This window comes from Fonsecaea pedrosoi (genome assembly GCF_000835455.1).
Source record: "Fonsecaea pedrosoi CBS 271.37 unplaced genomic scaffold supercont1.3, whole genome shotgun sequence".
NCBI classification, from domain to species: Eukaryota; Fungi; Ascomycota; class Eurotiomycetes; order Chaetothyriales; family Herpotrichiellaceae; genus Fonsecaea; species Fonsecaea pedrosoi.
In genome coordinates, this window is record NW_013550613.1 from 2,523,795 (window position 1) to 2,544,072 (window position 20,278).

A 20,278-nucleotide genomic window follows, 5' to 3' on the forward strand; every position below is an offset into this window, starting at 1 on the left:
TACTCAAGTCATCTACTCGACGCGTCTGTGCGCCTCTTCAAGCGTGTCACAACCCTGAAGAATTCGATGTCGTCCAAGACAACTCCGGTGGTTGCTTTAGCACCTGCCACGGTCGCTTTTGTGGCAGCTGGACGAGGAAGATAAAGGGAGAACGATTTGCTCTCCAGAGATGCAAATTAACGAGTTCAATACACTATACTATCCATAGCCCTAGCTCGGCGAGCGAGCAATCAAATTGCGCCGCCTGATCTTTGATCAAAAGCTCTAGCATTCATACATAACAAGTATTCGGGGTCAAGGACAAGCCCTGTGTGGTATTGCTGCCCCTCGGGTCGGTGTTCTGGTGGTTGTCGGTTCTTGGCGATGGTTGACGTTGGTTTTCATCGTTTTCAGAGGTGAATTGGCGATAGCTGGTCCGATTCGATGCGTTCCTCATACATCTCCTTCCATACTCTCTGATCTGCCGTCCTTCCAATGGCGCTCCATCGCAGCCGCCATTCCTCTCTTCCCTCTTATTATACTCAGACTCATCTCCCAGTCTAGCAGGTGACATCGGTCTGCGCCTTCGAATTCATCAATAGCGCAACAATCAACCCGTAAAGACCCAACACTTCCGCGAAAATCAAGATGAGAATCATGCCAACGAACAAGCGGGGCTGCTGAGCGGTGCCGCGAACGCCAGCATCGCCAACAATACCAATCGCGAAGCCCGCGGCGAGACCAGCAAGACCGACAGACAACCCAGCGCCAAGTTGGATGAAGCTGGTGAACAGTGCTTCTTTTTGGGAGAGGTTATCGGAGATCAAGACGGAAACGACCAATCCGTAGATACCGATGATACCAGCCATAATGACGGGGACGATGTCTGTAGTTGTCAGTCACAAACAGTCTCCGGACTATGAGGCCAGAATTCCATACTCTTGACGATGAGATCAGGTCGGAGAACACCCATAGCGGAGATACCGACACCAGACTTTGCGGTTCCATATGCGGCACCGAAGCAGGTGAAAACGATAGCAGATGTGCAGCCCATGGCGCCGAAGAAGGGCTATTCAGCATTGAGAGAGTCAGCTTTCTCCGCTTTCTGGAAAGCATTGCGGAAGATCATTGAGCGGAAGAGGCAAGCGAATGGGTAGATGAGGTGGCATTTTGCGCAAGGTAGCATGACATACCGCATAGACGGGACTAAAGAAGCAGAAATGTTAGCAAAGGGTATCTCAAGAACGAAATCGGATAGAAGGTAGTGTCAAATGGTAGCTCCGTCCATTTTGTCATGCAGGTAGGTGGGCGCAGGCTGAAGGCAATCCGACAGCATGAGGGGGCCGGAAACACGTACCAGAGATCAGAAGACATCTTGACTGGTCTGCTTGATTCGCTCGTGGATAGCTCCTAGATAGGGAATAGGTGCAGGGAGAGTCGGACGGAGCGAAAAGAGCTTGACGGCAATGATGGAGTTGAGCAGGAATGGAACAGTTTTTCGGTGCTGAGCAGAGCAGGTAATGGGTGATGATGTTTCGAAGGTCGAGTTCCAAGGGGAAGCTCCAACTTGGCCAAGCCTCTGTTAGAGGAAAGTCAACCGAGTTTTTTGAGCGCCTCCGCGTAAACTTTTTAGACCCCCAGAAATTATTTTTTTGATAGACTCACACCAACACCAAAGTTGTTCAGTGCGACATCGTTTATCGCAGAAGCAAAGGGCGAGCCAACGCAAGGAACCCTTTGCTACACGCTTGTTCATATCCATCCGCATTTATTTCCAAGCTCGACTTTGCGTTACAATCAACCACTTCCGCTCTATCGAAGCAGCTCGAAATATCCAAGCCGCATATCGCAAAAATGGCCGACAACCCGAGTGCTGCATGGCCCTTGGCCGACGAAGCTCTGTCGCAGAAGATTCTGTAAGTCTTTGCTTTCCTCTCCCAAAGACACTTGACCGCCGTCCTTCCAATCACAGCACTGACTAGATGGGGGCAGGGACACCGTTCAACAAGCCTCTCACCACCGCCAGCTGAGGAAAGGCGCAAACGAAAGTAAAAAATCCTCTCCCATGGGCCCCTCCCTCGATCCTAGATCTTGGTTATACTGACCTAATCTTCTGTCAATAGCAACCAAAACCCTCAATCGCGGCACCGCCGAACTCATCGTTCTGGCCGCCGACACCTCTCCACTTGCCATTCTCCTCCACCTTCCCCTCCTCGCCGAGGACAAGAACGTGCCCTACGTCTATGTTAACTCCAAGACGGCGCTGGGAAGAGCTTGCGGTGTTTCACGGGCGGTTATTGCGGCGAGCATCACGACCAACGAGTCGAGTGATCTGATGCCTCAGATCCGCGAGCTGAAGGACCGAGTCGAGAGACTCATGATCTAGTTTGGGAAGGAAAGGAATTGGGACATCGCGCGAGTTGGGGGTCATGGGTTTGGAGACAATGGTACTGCAAAGAGTGCTGTGCGGCGATCAAAAATGGGGTTTGCTTGCTACAATAACATATTCCAATCGTGATTGTGTACCCTATGAACCCATCCCGTACAGCAGCACGCGGAAGACATACGGAGTGAGAAATGATTCCACAGAAAATAAATCCAAATAATTCAGAGTCAACCAGAACGCCAGAACATATAGATCTTGCTACATTATACAGCCCGGCCTCGTATTCCATTGCGCAATCCGCTCGCCGCCGAAAAATGGACTCTGCGTAAACCAAAAAGCACCACCGATGCATTCGACGTGGAAAATCTGTTGCTGTAGCGCCTGTTACTTGTCGCATGAGGTCGTAAAGAATCGTCAATGGTGGTCCTATCCTCAAGAATCTCCCAACGCCATAATATTTCCCTGCTCTGACCCTTCAATAACCCGTCTGATATGGCCTTGCTCAAGCCGTCTGGCATTCTCCCTACCCTCTTCGAGTCGCTGCACGCCCAACCGTAGATTCTCGACGTGCACCGCCAGCGGGATCTCTTTGTGGCCCCTCAATACTTCAGCGCTCGAGACTCTGGTCCGCAGTTCCTCCAGCTCAGCACCCATGGCCTGCAGCTTGAGGATCGTGGCAGAGACATGCGCCCATGCCACTTTGCGATACTGCCCGACTTGTCGCAAAAGAGTCAGTTGATTGTTGTACTTTCCCAGCTTCGCGCGGTTGCCGCCCAGCAGAGTCCACAGGTGCGAGAGGATCTCGTCCTTGTTAGCCTGTGCGGCGAGGTTGTCGCGCAGCGCGATAGCGTGGATTACGTCGAGCCGGTCTTCGAGGTTCTGCAGGACCATGAGTAAAGCTTGGGCCTCTTCGATCAGACGCTCGATTTCTTCGGACACTATCCGTGTGTGAGAGATGTATTGGTCGAGAAGCCTTGCCTCGGTGAATTGTATCGGTTTGAAAGGGGCCAGAAGTTTGTCTTGTATGAAGCCCGGGATGATGCCTCGGGAAGATTGCTTGACCGCCATATCATCGAGCACGCGTTGCGTCCAACGCGCTGTGCTCAGAACAATGTCCACCCCGCGGCCAACGTGTGAATTGAATCTCTGAAGGTCGTATGATGCTATACGCGCGGTCTCGATGAACCCATCAAATTCGAGAACCATCTCGTTGCGTGAGGCGAGTTGTGAGTACCGCACAATCTGCCGTAGATCGCGAATCGAGGTCTCCGATCTTTTCATGTCCAAGGGTAACGAAACACCTGCGGCAGATTCAGATAAAATGTCTTCAAAGTGAGATTGCGTCTTCATCAGAGCGTCGAACTCGACGGGAGCGGATGCTCCAGCAGGAAGAGTCGGGTTGTCGTTATGTGGTGAGGCAAATTGACACAGTCGAAGATTGAGAAGAGAGACGCCAGGAATACGACACATGGGGGACAGAGCCGTATAGATGGAGCTGGTTAGGAGATTTTGCACAAGCATCAAGATGCCGAGGAAGAGATATGCCGCAAGCAGCCAAGATATGGGCCGCTTCAAGGTCTTCAGCGTCTGCCCTAGGATATCGAGCAGCCATTCCGTAGCATGCACCAGAACAAGGACGATCTTATCCACCACTGGCGATGTCGTTCTGTTGTGTGTTTGTGTCTGCCTCAATTGGTCCGAGCGTGCTGATATTGCCTGCTGCTTCGATGAAGCGACGTTTGGCCCGCCAGGTGGTTTACCCCTCCGGACGACCTTCTCCGATGGATTGATACTTGTTGCGAAGGATGGCATGATGAACTCTGGTTCTCGTGCTGTCGGCGTGGACAATCTGGGAGACTTGCGTCTCTCTCGTATGGCTTTCGTCATTTGTGGTTCCTCGTCATTAGGGACAGCAGCCTTTAGTTCTCTGTCGGATTCCGATTCTGCAGAACGTTCGTCCCAACTGATCCTCTCATCGCCTTCATCCTCCACCACCCAGGATTCGCCCAATTGAGAATTGGATCCAGGAGCCATTTTATAACGTGCGCACTCGGTGGTTTCAGCCCGTCATGCAAGGAGGACCATTCCCCTGTGAAAAGGCGACACTCAGGAGGGCTGAATGAGTTCAGCCTTGTGTATGGAGAGGTGGCTGTCCCTGGTGGCGGGAAGTCTTCTTAAGGTATTAGCGAGGCGTTTCCTTTGAGTTGATATATAGGTGTATGTGTAACATCTGGATCAAACATGTTCTTTGCCACTTTCACTTATAAGCCAGAGAAGAACCGGACCAGGATTCTTGAGTGAACACGTAACAGGTCGCGTCCAAGGTCCAACTATTCGCTGTTCAACAATAGGAGGCGATTCGGGAAACATTCCAATCATGGACTTACGTCATAGTCGTTAGCGGCTAGGCACAGCTAGTGGCTGCAGTTGTCACTACGGCTCATAACCATCGACCTCGCTACAGCACCCTCGATTGTAATGGTGACAAAGTATCTGGCTCAGGCAACAGTGAGAAAGGTCCCCACTGCCCCAGAAAAGCAAGAGTTGTAAAAGAAAGATGGCCAAGACAAGTTTCTTCCTGATCCTAACCCTCAAAGGTCGACCAATCGAGTTTTGCTCGGAATTCCAGAGGTCAGCAGATTGATATAGATAGAGGTGTTGTGAGTCCAGGGCTTCCGCAATAGGATGGGCTCAATCAGCTGAACCCAAATGGCCTTCATAAATCATTCGACCAGGGCAACAGAAGCTGTGTTTCTGAACATGGCACGACTGAAGATCTGCCGCTCTGAACGAATTTCTAATTCTTGATGCACAAAATAGTCGTCCCAGATTCTGGTGTGCCATCACCGTGCTGTTTGCATCGGGCTTCGTCACATTTGTGTTCTCGTTGTCGATGATAGCGACCCAAGACTTCGATTGCTTGACATAATCCTTGAAGTGTGCAGGTAGGCAAACACGGTTAAATCCCACCACTAAAGATTACTTTGAGCCGACTTTGTAGGTATTCCCTGAAGATGATACAGGCAGACAGGGCCTCGTGCTGACGTCGTTCAAGGCGGCTAACTACTTGAGACTCGGTGGAGTTGTAATAGCAGGCATATGAGGGTACTCGTAAGGTCCACACTTGCCTGAGAGGACCTGGCGAGTGACGAATACCCGTAGAGGAGTGAGCCACCCATGAGCTGCCTGCTCGTTTAATCCATACTAATTCCTCATGGTGTCCACATCGGAGATTGGCATTCGGAAGGGGGACCGCGCACGGTTGCCAAAAACTCAAGCATGATAGAATTAGTACATCTAGTATGCAGAGGTAGAATACCAGACAGAAATAGCTGGAAGGGTGCTTGCACTATAACCAAAAAGCTTCTGTTGAGCAATGCTCGGTACATACTACTAGGTACCTAGGTATTCGTGAAAGTCGTTGAGTGGGCGCCTCCTTAGGTAATTCGGATACGGTAAGCAAGGCGAGCCACTAGGACAGGGTCTGTTAGTGAGTCTTGGCCTCGTAGCGTGATTGTCACTGCAGCGCACAGATGATACTGTGATCTAAGTCTTGGCAAATATTTTTGTTTAAATACCTCGCTTCCCCCAGTCCCCTTTGTGAAAAGACATACTTGTGCGTTCTCCCCAAACCAACCCCTACATTTGGAATGATCAAACAGCTAACATGATGATAGACCTTGTGGGAGCAACCTAGCTCAAGAAGTGGGTTTGCTATGGCGGTGTCCCTGCATTGCACATCGCGGTGGATGTCGCCATTAAGTGTCCTTCGGGGCTCTTATCCGCGTATTTTTTGGCTCCTTCATCCTTTTCATCAATGCCTCTTTGCCTTGAGCAAAGCTTTGGAGAAGAGGGATTCCTTGACTGCGGCTGGATACAATTGCGTGCTAGGGACACGTGTCCAGAGTAGCAATATTTAGAGACTGGTTTTGAACGATAGGTGGTCTCTTAAGAGTGTCTCACGATATCGTCAGTTAGGGCATTCGCTGTCAGGAGGCTGTAGTTGTGCTGAAGAGCCACCATCATGGTCCCAACCGCAGAGAGCGTAGTGACTTGATGGCAACAGTTCCAAAGGAGTTATTTCTGTGGTTTGACTGCGCGCAAGCAGCCGTCCGAAATTAATGTGCGCAGGCAAAACCCGCCTAAGAGAGCTTCAGACACTCTCCCTTGCCACGAAGACTCTTGTATAATCAAGTCCTCCAGCAAATCCCTCGACGATCACTTTCCCGCTTACGACTACTACAGAATGCCACGAGAGTCTGTCTGTTGAGTGCTAGAAATCCAAGCTACGTCCTTTGCCCGGCGAGTCGCGTACCCCTGTCGCAAGAGAAAGGAAGATTATCAAGCTGATATCCATTCGAAACAGGATGTGGACAATCCATCGTGATAGCCATGAAGAACGTTTGATCTACAGGATTGACCCAAAACAGTGATGACTGCCTACATCAACGATATGTAATATGGCCTGCAATTACCAATTGCTCCCTTCACAGTAACCCGCCGGCTAACCCTTGCCCCGCATAAGCTCTCCAATTCAACAGGTACCTAGGCACGTGGATTGAACCGAGGGTAATTGACAATACTGGACATGTACAAAGGCCCATAAAGAGGAAGTCCCACTGTCTTCCGCCATCTCTACGCTTTTCCCAGACACATTCGTCCATTCGGTACCCTACAAGCGTGTTCATTTCACTCAAGATGCCTCCCAGACCCCACCCACCTATCCAAATCCCGGATTCCTATACTACCCTACCTCTGAAGCAGATCAAGGTCTCTCACGTCCCGGCATCCTCACCAACTCCCACGCCGGTGCTGCTCGTAACCTTGAACAGACCGCAGAAACACAATGCATTCACAGATCAGATGCGGGAGGATATGGAACGGCTCTATGAAATCATCGACATTGATCCGCGGGTCAAGGTTGTTGTCTTGACCGGTGCGGGACGGAGTTTCTGTGCAGGAGCCGACTTGGATATTGGATTCTTGGGAGCAAGAGATGAAAAGGGCCAACTTAAGAATCCCAAGACTGAACGTGACGTGGATCACAGAGATGGGTAAGGATGACTACTGAACATACAAAGGCGATGCTGATTCATTTGCGCAGCGGAGGGAGAGCTTCTTTGGCAATCCACCACTGCTCCAAGCCAACCATCGCGGCCATCCAAGGCGCTGCTGTCGGTGTGGGCATCACCATGTGCCTGCCAGCATCCATCCGCATCGCATATGCGAAGGCCAAGATTGGCTTCGTGTTTAGCAGACGAGGGCTCGTCATGGAAGCCTGCTCCTCCTACTTCCTCCCTCGATTGATTGGGCACTCTCGAGCGCTGCATTTGACCACCACTGGCTCCGTGTATCCTGCGGACAGTCCGCTGTTTGGCACTCTTTTCTCCGAGCTATGCCCAACACCAGAAGCAACCTTGTCTCGAGCACTCGAGCTTGCCGATGAGGTCGCAAAGAATACCTCGGTCGTCTCAACAAAGCTCATGAGAGAGCTGATGTACCGAGGCGCAGACAGTGCAGAGGGCACTCATCTCCTTGACTCCAGGGTCATTCACGGCTTGTTTGGCAGCAAGGACAACCTAGAGGGCGTTGAGAGCTTCCTGCAGAAGAGGCCAGTCAATTTCACTGGGCAATTACCCCAGGACGCACCACCTGCATATCCTTGGTGGGATCAGGTCGACATTGGCTCAAAATCGCCGGACCCAAGAGGCAAACCCAAGTTATAGATGCTCTGAACACACTTGTATGGTCAACGGATCTGAGTTATTGCGATAATAAGATTCAAGTTCAACCTCGCTTTGGGTTATCGTAACCTGCCTCTTCTAGGAAGGCACAGTGTCCAGATGCAGAAGAAAACCTGCTGGTGCACGCCTGTCTGGGCCAAAAGTGACGGAGTGGCCATCGTCTGCAGCTAGATCAGTCATCCTTATGGTTGACTATCCCCTACTCGTATCTTGCCAAAAGACAATAGAGATTCCTTGTCGCTGCCAACACCCCGGTTGGTGCTGTTGCTGCATGATTTGCTAAGCACTCGGGCCTGGCCCCGGTTGGGTGCCCGGCTTGATGGTCGTAGATTGAAAGCTATTGGCGGAACGTTGTGGTGGGGTTCAAAGGAATCGTCCTGCGACAATGATCACATCATCAGCCAAACTGCATTCGCATACAGAGAAGCCCACCGATCGAAAGCATTATTAGCGATCAAGATTCGGACATTCCAATAAAGACCGTTCCCGCGATTGCGATAAAAACCCTTGGGCCTGCCTTTCCTGCTCTTTTGTCCTGCTCCTTCCCGTGACATGTCAATTGGGTTCGGTCGTCTCTCCAGACTTGCTACTACCCTCGAACGACCTTCGATTCTGGCGTCTGGAAGGTCTCTGCACGTTGCACCGTCGCGGCCGAACCCCGCTTCGTCCCCGGCCTCCGTCTCTAGACTCGCAGGTCTCTCTAAGCAATTCTCCTCCTCTTCCTCGGATATGGCTCCAGTCACGAAGCAATATGACTACATAGTCATCGGAGGTGGATCAGGTGGAAGTGGTGCTGCGAGAAGAGCAAGTGGTTGGTATGGCGCAAAGACGTGTATCATCGACGCCGGGGTATCGGGAGGTTGCTGTGTCAACGTTGGGTAAAGAAAGACTCATACCCAAAGAATTGAGGTCCATGTACTGATCTTCCGTGCTAGCTGCGTACCTAAGAAAATGACCTGGAACTTTGCATCCATTAGCGAAGCCATCGCAGCAGGCAAGCACTACGGCTACAAATTTGGCGACGGAAACTCCTTCGATTTCAAGACCTTCGTCGAGAAGCGTGATGCCAGAATAAAAGTCCTCAATGGCGCCTATGAGAATAACTGGGCCAAGGAAGGCATTGATCTGATAAAGGGACAAGCATCGTTTATCAGCGAGCATGAGATGGAGGTCACGCCCAAAGATGGAAGCGAAGCATTCAGAGTCACGGCGCCACATATCTGTATTGCAACTGGATCATACCCGACAAAGCCCGAAGGCATCAAAGGCTCAGAGTATGGCATTACGTCCGACGAGTACTTCCTGATCAAACATCTCCCAAAGAAGATGGTTTTCGTCGGCGCAGGATACATCGCAGTCGAGCTTGCGGGTGTGATGAATGCCATCGGTGTTGAGACGCACTTGTTCATCCGACACAACACCTTTTTGAGAAAATTTGATCCGATGATCCAAGAGACCATGACCAAGCATTATGAGGAAATTGGCATCCACGTACATCGAAACCATCCTGGTATCAAGGAAGTCATACAATTGAACCCTGGTAGCGAAGACGGCTCCGACCCCCGAGAGAAGCAGCTCAAGTTAATAATGAACGATGGTACTGAGATGATCACCAACGAGCTGTTATGGGCAATTGGCCGAGGCCCAGAAACAAGAGGTTTGGGGATGGAGAAAATCCCGGTCAAAACGAACAAGACGGGCCACATTGTCGTGGATAAGTACCAGAACACATCAGTCGAGGGTATTTATGCTCTGGGTGACGTTACAGGACAGGTAGTGAAGCTCCAGGACACCCGGATGAGCCTGCTGCTAACAAAGAATCAAGGCTGAATTGACACCTGTCGCCATCGCCGCCGGTCGTCAACTAGGTAATCGCCTCTTCGGACCGCCTGAACTCAAGGCTTCGTACCTCGACTACGATCGCATCCCCTCGGTGGTCTTTTCGCACCCTGAAGTCGGCGCCACAGGCCTCACCGAACCTCAAGCTATCGAGAGGTATGGCAAAGAAAACGTCAAAGTTTATCATACCAAGTTTTCGGCCATGTTCTACGACGTGTAAGCAACGTTTACTGATGCCGGGCGCCAAAAACACGGTGCCCCAGACGAACACGGGACTAATGGATTTGCTAGATACCCGCCAGAGGAGAAAAAGAAAGAGCCGACAGAGTTTAAACTCGTGTGTCAAGGTCCCCGCGAAGAGATCGTGGGACTACATATCCTGGGCCGAGGAGTTGACGAGATGATGCAAGGATTTGGGTGAGTGTCCACTAACAATTCCCCTCCTCTGCTGCGCGGCATGCTTGAAGAGATATCCAATGTCACTCTTCTGGTCCACCTTTTACTAACGATGTCTTTGCTCAGTGTTGCCGTCAAAATGGGCGCAACGAAGAAAGATTTTGATAGCTGTGTTGCGATCCACCCGGTATGTTTTATCCTCCATATTCCTGCTCGTCTTGAGGTCCAGATTACTTACGGATGACACCAGACCAGCGCAGAGGAATTGGTGACAATGAGGTAGAGAACAAGATGGACCCTTGCGGCCGGTTCTTCCTCCAAGCCTAGAATTTGGTCAGGTTGTTCTATATTGAGAAGGAAAAACATGCATAGAGCGAACTCGGGCTTCTCACACACATGTCAATAATCTGCCTGCTCCATCTCTTTTCGGACTTCTAGACACCAACAAATGTCGCACTACATGTGACATCTACACATATACCGGGAGGGATGTATAGACTTAAGACACCGCAGGTGTTGAAGAGATAGCTAATGACCTCACAAAACAAAAAACTACAGAGATAGTGTTCGCTCCCTTTACTGTACTCCTTGTTCTCATAACATCTTGTCAACGAAAACACTTGCTCTTTTTTTGCTTCTCTTTTTTCTTCCCTCTCCCCTTTCCACACGCGTACACCAGGGCTATAGATATATCTGGATCCCCTTGTTTACAGGACCCAGACCCGCTCTGCTCCACTGGCGTCCCTTACCCCGTTCTTGTTCATGCGGCCGTACCACAGCCTCAGGCCGGCGCTCATGGCGGCGACGAAGAAGCCGCAGGCGGCGCAGACAAAGTTGCCCGTCGGGTAACCCTTGTGGGCCTCGTCGGCCTTCCAGATCCACTGGGCGATGATCTGGCCGATGCCGGCGGAGCTGTTGTTGAGGGCGATGGCGAAGGGGATGGTCAGTAGCGAGGGCGTGTTGCACGCGACCCAGTTGGCCATGGATGGCGCGACGGGAAACGCCCCGCACGCCGCCAGGCACAGACACCCGTACCGCGACGCGTAGGCGTCCGGCGGCAGCAGGCCCGCTGCCAGCCACCCCGCGGCGCCGACCAGCGACGCGATCGTGATGTGCACGCCCCGAGCGTTGAAGTGGTCCGCCGAGTACGACAGCGTGATGGCCACGACGAAGCCCACGCACCACGGCGGCACCGTCAGGAGCTGTGCGTGGATCGACGTGTAACCGAGCCCGCTGACGATGGTTGGCGTGAAGAATGTGAATGAGCCTTGGGGGACGACGTCGGCGATCTGGTCATACACCATCACATCGGAGTTAGCTTTCTTGGTTGGTTCAGGGGTTTCCTTCTAAGATGCTTCCGCGAGACAGCGCCATCCTTGCAGCCCATGCCCCAAGAGTGGGCAACAGAGGGTAGGATATGTGTCAGGAGAGGACGAAGAGGAAGATCAATAGAAAGAAAAACACTCACGTATGCGATATAATGCGCCAACATCCTCGGACTGAAGAAGGTCTCGAGGACTTCCTTTCTTGAGGCGTGGCTCCTGAGATAGCCGCCGCCTCGTTCCTTCAACCGGTCCTCGGCGAAGCGCTTGTCCGACTCGTTCAGAAACTTGGCCCGGGCGGGATAGTCGGGGAGGAAGAACAAGAACGACGCCGAGACCAGCGTGATGATGCCTTCGATGATGAAGAGCCACCTGAACCCCTCCAGGCCGGCAGAGCCGTTGACGTGGCCCACCCCGTAGGCGATCGCGCCTCCAAAGGCGCCGGCGAGGTTGCAGAAGGCGACGACGCAGGCGATCCGGACGGCGCGCTCGTTGTAGCGGTACCAGATCGTGATGAAGTAGACGATACCTAGAAAAGGGGGTGGGGATGTATTGTCAGTCTTGTGTTCCTGTTCCTAACCCGGCACGTCCATCAACAATGCTTCGTCTTTGTCCTCTGGTGATGATCACCCCCAAGACCACAACCAGAGGTTTCAGCATGCTGGATCGACCGAGGTCGAAAGGATCAAACGAGCTTTGTTACCTGGGAAGAAACCGGCCTCAAAGGCACCAATCAAGAACCTCAACACCACGACCGTCGCATAGTTCTGCACACCAGCGAACCCGATCGTCAATGCACCCCACGCAAACAGGAGGAACCCCAGCCACAGCGACGGCCGGACCCAATGCTTCATGACATAGTTGCTCGGCACCTCGAAGATTGTGTAGGCGAGCGAGAAGAGGGAGACGGTGACGGCGTAGCCATTGGCCGTCATGTGCGTCTGCTGAAGCAAGTCATCCCCGGTCTCCGAGTTGAGCACCTTGGAATTGCCAATATTGCCTCTATCGAGAAAGTTGAGCAGGTAGACCCAGCAGCAGAGGGGCAGGATGCGAATGTCGAGTCGCCGGTTGAGGCGTCGATTGCGCTTTTCATACTCGATAGGGTCGACGATATAGGTGCCTTCTTCGCTGGAAGGAGACTCGATCACGACTTTCTGTACCAAGTGACGCGTCAGGAGACCTGGTGGCGTGTTTGGGATCCTACAGGTGCCTTGCTTACCTCTGGTTCTGTATCCTCGTGGTGTTCTGCGGGTAGTGATTTTTCCATCTTGTCGTTGAGAAGACAATCCTGATATTCTCTGCTTGCCTGACTTTTGAGGATTCTCGCAACAAGGGAGAAGGGGACGATCGCCTCACAGGCACGCCGGTACCGTCACCTTATATCATGGGCCATGGTCCCTTGGAACGTGGCAACCTGAGTATCACAGCCCGACGGACCAGAACCGATCGGCAAAGAGGCCGTTATGCCCGGGCTCGTTCATCTTGCATCACCTTGGATCATGACACCTGAAGCCCTGAGACAGGGACCCATGTAATTCGGCATATGAGACGGAGGATCGACCGGGAAGTGATGTGCAGATCAGACGTGAAATCATTGGACGATGGCCAGGGAAAACTGCGGGCAGCGCGGGGAAACATGGACGGAGAAAAGAACCTAGTGATGCATTGCGCCGTCTAATGCAACGTCCACGGCCAGGGGATCCAGACTCGTTTCTCCAAAGGGGTGCCATGAGACGGCACAAGTCCAGTATATCGGTCGAGGCGAGGGAAATCGGACCCCGTGCCCTGCAAGCTAGTCCAGCAGCAGTCAGACTGTGAGCTCAAGCTCGGCTGGTGATGTGCCGAATCCTTCCATTCATCTCATGACATGTACGGTAGAAAGACACAAGAAGCTTGACAAAGAAAACACTGATCCACCGCATGAGAACAGACACATGGCTGCTTCGCTGTACAAAGACAAAAACATCACATCATCACCCAATAACCCCGACTTCATGAATAGGCATCAGAATCTTCCTCTTCCTCTTCTTCTTCTTCTCTGCGGTCAGCATCGTCTTCCATATGCGCATAGTCGAGTATTCCGTCGTCATACTTCTCCTCCCTTCGATGGGGGACGATGCTCTTCTGGATGCCAAATGTCTTGACAATGTCTTCCCAAACGTCGAAGTCGAGCGTGAAGATCGCTTGGTTACGCTGTGTTTCCTGTCTCTCTGCGAGGCTCTTTTCAGGTACCAGACCCAATGTCGGCATCCCGTCGCTATCAAGGACCAACGCGACTTTTCCTTCCTTGATCAAAAAGCTCACATAAAACATATTCTCGACTGTTTGTCCAAATGATTTCGGGTTGACACAGAAGTTGAACAGTGGCACGCAGCCATTATCAGCTATTTCATTCCTCCGTAGGAGCTCTCGTGTCTGCTGTTCCGAAAGCACCTCGTCGACTTCGTTGACTTCTCTCTCAGCATTTTCCTGTCCTGTAGTCATACTCTTCTCCAATAGACGTGCGATCTCGGTGCAGATCTCAGTGAGGTTGGCTGATTCCTGCTTCTGCAGATCCTCGTCGCCCAACTCGACCGGACGCACCGCTTGCGTGGGCTCAGTACGAGCTTCACGAGCTTTCCGCTGGGTTTGTTGCCGGATCTTCTTTTGAACCGATAGAGGGCCAAGGAGAAAGCCGGTCAGGCAAGGCCGTGAGTTGTACAGGAAACAAGCATTCTTCCCCAAGTACTCCCAATTCATGGTATCACCTTCGTCCTCTTCATCCGCGTCCTGATGCCGCCTTCGCCGTTGGGACTGGGTTTGAGTGCTGGTAGGCGCATCGAAATACGCCGTTTCGGGTTCGTTGCCCTGTTTCATGAACATGATACATTTCGTGACGAAATCATCGACGTCAACACCAATCATCCCATCGCCCAGCGTCAGATTGTTGATCTTTCTGTAAGACAGGTCTGCAGTTTTGACGAGTAATCGCGAATCAATAGTGGCCTCTGAAGTTTGCTTGACATTCTTGTAAATTCCGTCCAATCTTATGAGTGTCTCTTCGAGGCCATTCGAGTCAGGTTGAAGGTATTCAGTACTGGAGTCGTGGAGCTCCGCGTAAAGACTGCGCAGACCCTTGCGGACCTGGCGTCGTTCTTCGGGATCTTGATCGGGATCATAGTATTGTTGGGCGGAAGGAGTCTGTGATTCCTCTACATCTGTTCTCCTTCGCTTCCGAGAGTCGGCAGGAGTCCTCTCTGACATATTGACTGTAGCACTCTTCCTCTTCTTGTGATTCCCCGCGGTATGATGCTCGTTCTCTTTATCGGAGTCGTCCGTCTGAATGGTTGACTGGGGTGCATGCGATGTAGCTGTATCACTGTCTGGGGAGGTCGGGAGGATCTCGTTGTCAGGATCAGTCGAGATAGCTTGGGTGTTTAGACGGGCCATGGTTGGCGCATTCCGCAAGGGCGAGGCCAGAAGGGCCGTGCGACGAATCGCTAAGGATTGGACTCGGTGGGTGGGCGAGGGGCAGCCTAAACTTTGAGAGAAAGTAATGCGAGAGGATTCTCCTCCACGCCTTCACGATACAAAGCACACTACACCAACCACAGGTCTATAAACGATAGAAGGGGTATGAAGCGAGGTAATGGGCGAAGACCTTGGACATTGGGAGGGACGAGGACAAGGCACGAGGCTCCACGAGACGCGGCTACCTGATCCTCAACCTCAACGCGTTCGAAAGATACGCTAATCCAATGTAGGTTAGCGTAACAGCCTTCCCCAGGGACGCCCGCCTTGTTCATCCATCAGGCTTCACTCTGTCAACTAGCAACAATCGAACCATCTACAGATGGTACACATTGACATATCTGTTGCTACTTCTTAGAAACCATGGCTAGTGGCTTCTCTGGCGCTCCATCATGGATACTTACACCTTTGCGACCTCTCGCCAGATAGACTTTCCCGTCTGTGTCAGAATGTGAGTGTCTGGCTTAATCGGTTCTCATTCTTACCTGCTCATTGCCGTCAATTCTAGACCGATAACAGGTCCTTTGTACTAATTCCTTGTATCTAGCAATACATTGGAGGGCAAACAACACTCCTTCCCGTACACTGTTCTCTTGAAACACCCAGAAATACGCCACGTTGGATCAGTCCAAAGTCCGAATTCAGAGCTTTATGTGACTGCTCAGCTATGGGCTGAATCCAAGCCGTTAGGAGTCTCCTTGCAAACACCACATACATTCTTCAAGAACAACAGAACCTGGAATAAGTGGCTGGAGTTACCTGTTCTGGTCAAGGACTGTCCCGCCTCCTCTCAAGTTGCCATCACTGTGTGGGATATCTCGCCATGTCCAGAGAACGGCAGTATTGACCACGCTGTGCCGTTCGGCGGCACGACCATTCCATTGTTCGACCGAGATGGCACTTTGCGGAAGGGTCGCCAGAAATGCAAAGTATACCGCCGGAGACCCGCTGATGGTCAGTCACCGTCAAGAACGCCACACATTCCCCGCCCAAAACGTCGAAAGCCCAATGAGCAACCCCCTCCCGCTATACCGGAGGAGGAAGAGCTCGAAAGACTGGAGCAGCTTTTCAAAAAACATGAAATGAATGAGATCCCCCAGAACGACTGGCTAGATCACCTGGTCTTTCAGAATGTTGGCAAGAAAGCCCGTGAAGTCGAGGAAGCTGCACGGAAACGCTCCTCGGCCAATAAGCCATCGAAGCGCAAGTCGGCGCAAATGTTACCTAAGGGATTGAATGAGACTGCAAACGGACACGCCGAGCTTGATGTTGACGACGATTCTGACGACAACACAGACGACGAAGAACGTTTCACTCTTTATGTCGACTTCCCGCGGTGGGACTTCCCTATCATATTTGAAGATTATGGGTATGAACCATCAAAGATGATGAAAGAATTTCAAAACACTCCTTCGGCTTCAGCCGTAGGCGCAAAACCTCCACCAGAAGTCAGATATGGTCCAGGCATCGCTCCAGGCACATCTGTGGCGGATGACGAGGATTTCCCAGTCGTCCAGATCTTTGACCCCGAGCAGTTTCAACGGGAAAACCCTTGTGAGAGCAAACATCGGCGACTAGTCCGAAGCGACAGGAATGCATTTTCCGATAGCGATCAAAAGCCGAATGCCAAAATGAGGGATGAACTCAATGAGATTCTGTCGTATGGACCAACACAAGAGCTGAGTGCCCAAGACAAAGATGTCATCTGGACATTCCGACGGCACCTGAGCCGTGATAAACGAGCTCTGACCAAGGTCGTCAAAGCAACCGATTTCACGAATCCAAACGAGGTCCGTCAACTTGTTGAATTGATCCCTAGGTGGGCCAAGATCGATGTTGATGCAGCTCTCGAATTGCTTGGTCCGACTTATGACAACCCAGTCGTCCGGGCATATGCTGTTGACCGACTCCGACAAGCTGGGGACGCTGAACTGCAGTTATACCTCCTTCAACTCGTCCAAGCCCTGAAATTTGAAAAGTATGAGAGTACCGAGGAAGGGCTTCCAGCGTCGTCACTAGCCAAATTTCTGATCGACCGTGCTGCCAATAATTTTATGCTAGGCAACCACCTGCACTGGTTCCTCATGGTTGAATGTGTTGACCAAGGCAGTGACACGAGCGCCGCAAACCGTGCAGTGTTTGCAAGAGTGGAATACTACTTTATGGTGCAGCTAGAAAAGCGTGATCCGAGTTTACGCAAGACGCTGTTGAGACAAGGTGAACTGATCACCATCTTGTCAAGTATCAGCAAGGAGATCCGGTTCAGCAGGACCAACCGCATACAAAAGATCGAGTTGCTTAAGAAGACACTGGCTGATCCCAAGAATGAACTTGTCAAAATCGAGCCACCAATACCGCTCCCCCTTGACCCTGAGGTTCAAGTGTGTGGAATCTACCCCGACGAGGCCAATGTCTTCAAGTCGTCACTGTCACCATTGTACCTGAATTTCAAGGTCGCGAGCGCCGCTGAAAGTTCGAGTGCGTCGTCACAGCGAACGCAGACACACGGCAAATACCCCATCATTTTCAAGACGGGCGATGATTTGCGGCAAGATCAGCTTGTTATTCAGATTATCACACTGATGAACAATCTCCTGCTCAAGGAGAATCTTGACCTGAAACTGACTCCCTACCGTATCCTCGCAACCTCGCCATCCGCTGGCGCTGTCCAGTTCATACCATCCACTGCGCTTTCAGTGATCTCGGCGAAATACAAGGGGTCGGTGCTAGCGTATCTACGTGCCAACAATCCTGACGCATCAGGACCCCTTGGTGTCCGCAAGGAGACGATGGATACATACATAAGATCGTGTGCTGGATACTGTGTGATCACGTACATTCTGGGGGTCGGAGACCGCCACCTCGACAATCTCTTGCTTCAACCCTCGGGCCACTTCTTCCACATCGACTTTGGCTTCATTCTTGGACGTGATCCGAAGCCTTTTGCACCACTCATCAAATTGTGCAAAGAAATGGTGGAAGGACTGGGTGGCACCGCGTCACCACAGTACGCCCAGTTCAAACAATTCTGCTTCACAGCCTATACGACCCTGCGCAAGTCCAGCTCCTTGGTGCTGAACTTGTTCAGTCTGATGGTTCAGAGCTCTGTCACGGATATTAGGCTGATGGAGGAACAGATGGGGGGTATGGGCGGCGCTGTAGGCAAAGTAAGGGAACGATTTAATCTTGATGTCAGTGAAGAAGAGGCGGTAAGGGCTCTAGATCAGGTGTTGGCGGATAGTGTCAATGCTGTTTTTGGGGTCGTCATCGATAGACTGCATGAGTTCGTGCAGGGATGGCGAGCATGATTTTGGGCCCTCTGTCGTTGTCCAGGTTGGGTATATCAGCAATCGAGCTATCAACGAGGTATATCAGTAGGTGCATTGCTGGATTGCAGTGCGGACCTTGGACACATCCTGTATATGTACACTGTTTCCTTGTATCCACACGAGTTACACTTTTGGCGTTGGAAGAGATCAGGCCTTCACATTCTCAACTAGCCGGTCTATACGCCAAAATATAGGAGGGACTTATGTTGAAGATACGTGTTGAAGTCAGAGCTATATGGGGAGACGGATGCCTGCGTAGCGCGTTCAGAAGCGAGCATGGCAGGGGGGAAAACCAGAGCGGGGTTCACTTTCTCCTCACTGTTTGCCTCACAGTACCTCGTAAACACGACCACAACTGTCAGATCTCAACTACCATAGCAGATCTCTGTGACTGACTACCTTCTGTGACCTCTCTTTACAAACCGCTCTATCCTAGATACACCTGACGCTCCAAGAAAATGTCGGCCGAAGCCCAGCCCATCTCCGCGGAACGTTTCGCTCTAGCCATACAAGACCTTCCCGCCGAGAACTTGTACTCCAAGGCTCAGGAAATCGAAAGCTCCATCGCCCACCTCGAGCGCTCAAATAAACAGCTTCAAGAATATATCGATAGTATCAAGTCAGACCAAAGCATTCCAGAGAGCACGAGACAGGAGGGGGACAAAGACTGCTCGGATGCAATTCAAGAGAACCAGATTGTGATCGGTCGGCAGAGGGAGAGAGTAGAGCTGTTGAAGCGCGAGGTGGAGAGAAGAGGAGGGAAGTGGCACGAAGCAGACACAAACGGGAAGTCGAACGGGGTGTCAGAGGAGGCTGGAACAGAGGCTGGAACAAGCACAACAGAAACCAGGAACGGAGGGGGCAGACTGACCGACGAGGAATTGCGGCGGCAGATGATGGATCGGCTCGGAGGCGACGACGATGATAACAACGAGGACGGAATGCATTTGTGACAAATTCACCTGAAGTGCAACAGGGTTAAAACTTTACTACACTGCCATGGCCGTTCTGAGTCAGAGTCAGCATCCCGAAGGCATCTGTGCCTTTTCACAAACACCACCAAAGACACAGCAGTCCACCGGTCGCTACTACTTCGAGGCATTCCTTTGCCATCGCAAGGTTCTCCCAAGAAATCAGGCGAAACTTATCGACACATAAGAGCACCATATCAGACACCTAGTTCTGCCTATGCTTTCGGAATGCGACAGTAAGCAATACAAATCGTACACAGACCGCAGGATCCTGAGCGGAGGCAGTTGTCTCCATACCTCCGGATGTCTACATATGTAGCATCAAAGTGGAGTCCAGGAGTACGCAGACAGCCAAACCCGGGGGTTCAATACATCTGGGCGGCTACCGAGCGAAAAAGTCTATTCTTGCCAGACCCAGGGGCACCATTCGAACGAGAGGGTCCAGAGCAACATTCGAGTCATTTGTTTCAGGCGACCTGCGCTGTCGGAGACATGTGAGTTTGTGATTATTCACAAAGAGCTTGCCAAGGCATGGTTGGTCCCCGGGCACTTATGAGGATCAGAAAGTCGGGACCAGAACAATCCGAGTCGCTGACAAAACGTTTGGTGGAAATGGGATCTGCACTCCCCGAACACGTGCGAGGCTGCGGGTCGAAAGGCTGCGATACAACTCCTGATCTCCACTCTCGCGTCATAGACTCGAATGAATGATCACCGAATGCACGATCCCCTTTATCTTTGTCGGCCTCTCGATCCCGGATACTGCACATGCCGATGCAATCACATAGTTGGCAGCATATTT

The 20,278-nt window shown here is 51.7% G+C and overlaps 9 protein-coding genes across 9 annotated transcripts; 5 read left to right on the forward strand and 4 right to left on the reverse strand.

Moving 5' to 3' along the window:
- Positions 1 to 539: 539 nt before the first annotated feature.
- Z517_04828 (V-type proton ATPase proteolipid subunit) lies at positions 540 to 1,033 on the reverse strand (the record flags this gene model as incomplete). Its single annotated transcript, XM_013430156.1, has 2 exons — positions 540 to 865; positions 919 to 1,033. 2 exons carry the CDS (start codon positions 1,031 to 1,033, stop codon positions 540 to 542), a joined length of 441 nt encoding a protein of 146 aa, XP_013285610.1.
- Positions 1,034 to 1,833: 800 nt separating this feature from the next.
- On the forward strand, positions 1,834 to 2,365 carry Z517_04829 (ribonucleoprotein-associated protein; the record flags this gene model as incomplete). Its single annotated transcript, XM_013430157.1, has 3 exons — positions 1,834 to 1,895; positions 1,972 to 2,027; positions 2,103 to 2,365. 3 exons carry the CDS (start codon positions 1,834 to 1,836, stop codon positions 2,363 to 2,365), a joined length of 381 nt encoding a protein of 126 aa, XP_013285611.1.
- A 432-nt stretch (positions 2,366 to 2,797) lies between these two features.
- Z517_04830 (uncharacterized protein) lies at positions 2,798 to 4,399 on the reverse strand (the record flags this gene model as incomplete). Its single annotated transcript, XM_013430158.1, has 1 exon — positions 2,798 to 4,399. One exon carries the CDS (start codon positions 4,397 to 4,399, stop codon positions 2,798 to 2,800), a length of 1,602 nt encoding a protein of 533 aa, XP_013285612.1.
- Positions 4,400 to 7,063: 2,664 nt separating this feature from the next.
- On the forward strand, positions 7,064 to 8,091 carry Z517_04831 (uncharacterized protein; the record flags this gene model as incomplete). Its single annotated transcript, XM_013430159.1, has 2 exons — positions 7,064 to 7,419; positions 7,470 to 8,091. 2 exons carry the CDS (start codon positions 7,064 to 7,066, stop codon positions 8,089 to 8,091), a joined length of 978 nt encoding a protein of 325 aa, XP_013285613.1.
- Positions 8,092 to 8,838: 747 nt separating this feature from the next.
- Z517_04832 (glutathione-disulfide reductase) lies at positions 8,839 to 10,627 on the forward strand (the record flags this gene model as incomplete). Its single annotated transcript, XM_013430160.1, has 6 exons — positions 8,839 to 8,987; positions 9,045 to 9,882; positions 9,935 to 10,164; positions 10,240 to 10,365; positions 10,471 to 10,531; positions 10,595 to 10,627. The coding sequence occupies 6 exons, from the start codon at positions 8,839 to 8,841 to the stop codon at positions 10,625 to 10,627; spliced, it is 1,437 nt and encodes a 478-aa protein (XP_013285614.1).
- A 424-nt stretch (positions 10,628 to 11,051) lies between these two features.
- Z517_04833 (uncharacterized protein) lies at positions 11,052 to 12,933 on the reverse strand (the record flags this gene model as incomplete). The annotated part of the gene is made up of 4 exons (XM_013430161.1): positions 11,052 to 11,633; positions 11,813 to 12,195; positions 12,370 to 12,820; positions 12,886 to 12,933. 4 exons carry the CDS (start codon positions 12,931 to 12,933, stop codon positions 11,052 to 11,054), a joined length of 1,464 nt encoding a protein of 487 aa, XP_013285615.1.
- Positions 12,934 to 13,658: 725 nt separating this feature from the next.
- Z517_04834 (uncharacterized protein) lies at positions 13,659 to 15,095 on the reverse strand (the record flags this gene model as incomplete). The annotated part of the gene is made up of 1 exon (XM_013430162.1): positions 13,659 to 15,095. One exon carries the CDS (start codon positions 15,093 to 15,095, stop codon positions 13,659 to 13,661), a length of 1,437 nt encoding a protein of 478 aa, XP_013285616.1.
- A 473-nt stretch (positions 15,096 to 15,568) lies between these two features.
- Positions 15,569 to 18,484, forward strand: Z517_04835 (uncharacterized protein; the record flags this gene model as incomplete). Its single annotated transcript, XM_013430163.1, has 2 exons — positions 15,569 to 15,627; positions 15,724 to 18,484. 2 exons carry the CDS (start codon positions 15,569 to 15,571, stop codon positions 18,482 to 18,484), a joined length of 2,820 nt encoding a protein of 939 aa, XP_013285617.1.
- Positions 18,485 to 18,963: 479 nt separating this feature from the next.
- Positions 18,964 to 19,458, forward strand: Z517_04836 (uncharacterized protein; the record flags this gene model as incomplete). The annotated part of the gene is made up of 1 exon (XM_013430164.1): positions 18,964 to 19,458. The coding sequence occupies one exon, from the start codon at positions 18,964 to 18,966 to the stop codon at positions 19,456 to 19,458; it is 495 nt and encodes a 164-aa protein (XP_013285618.1).
- Between the last annotated feature and the right edge of the window lie 820 nt (positions 19,459 to 20,278).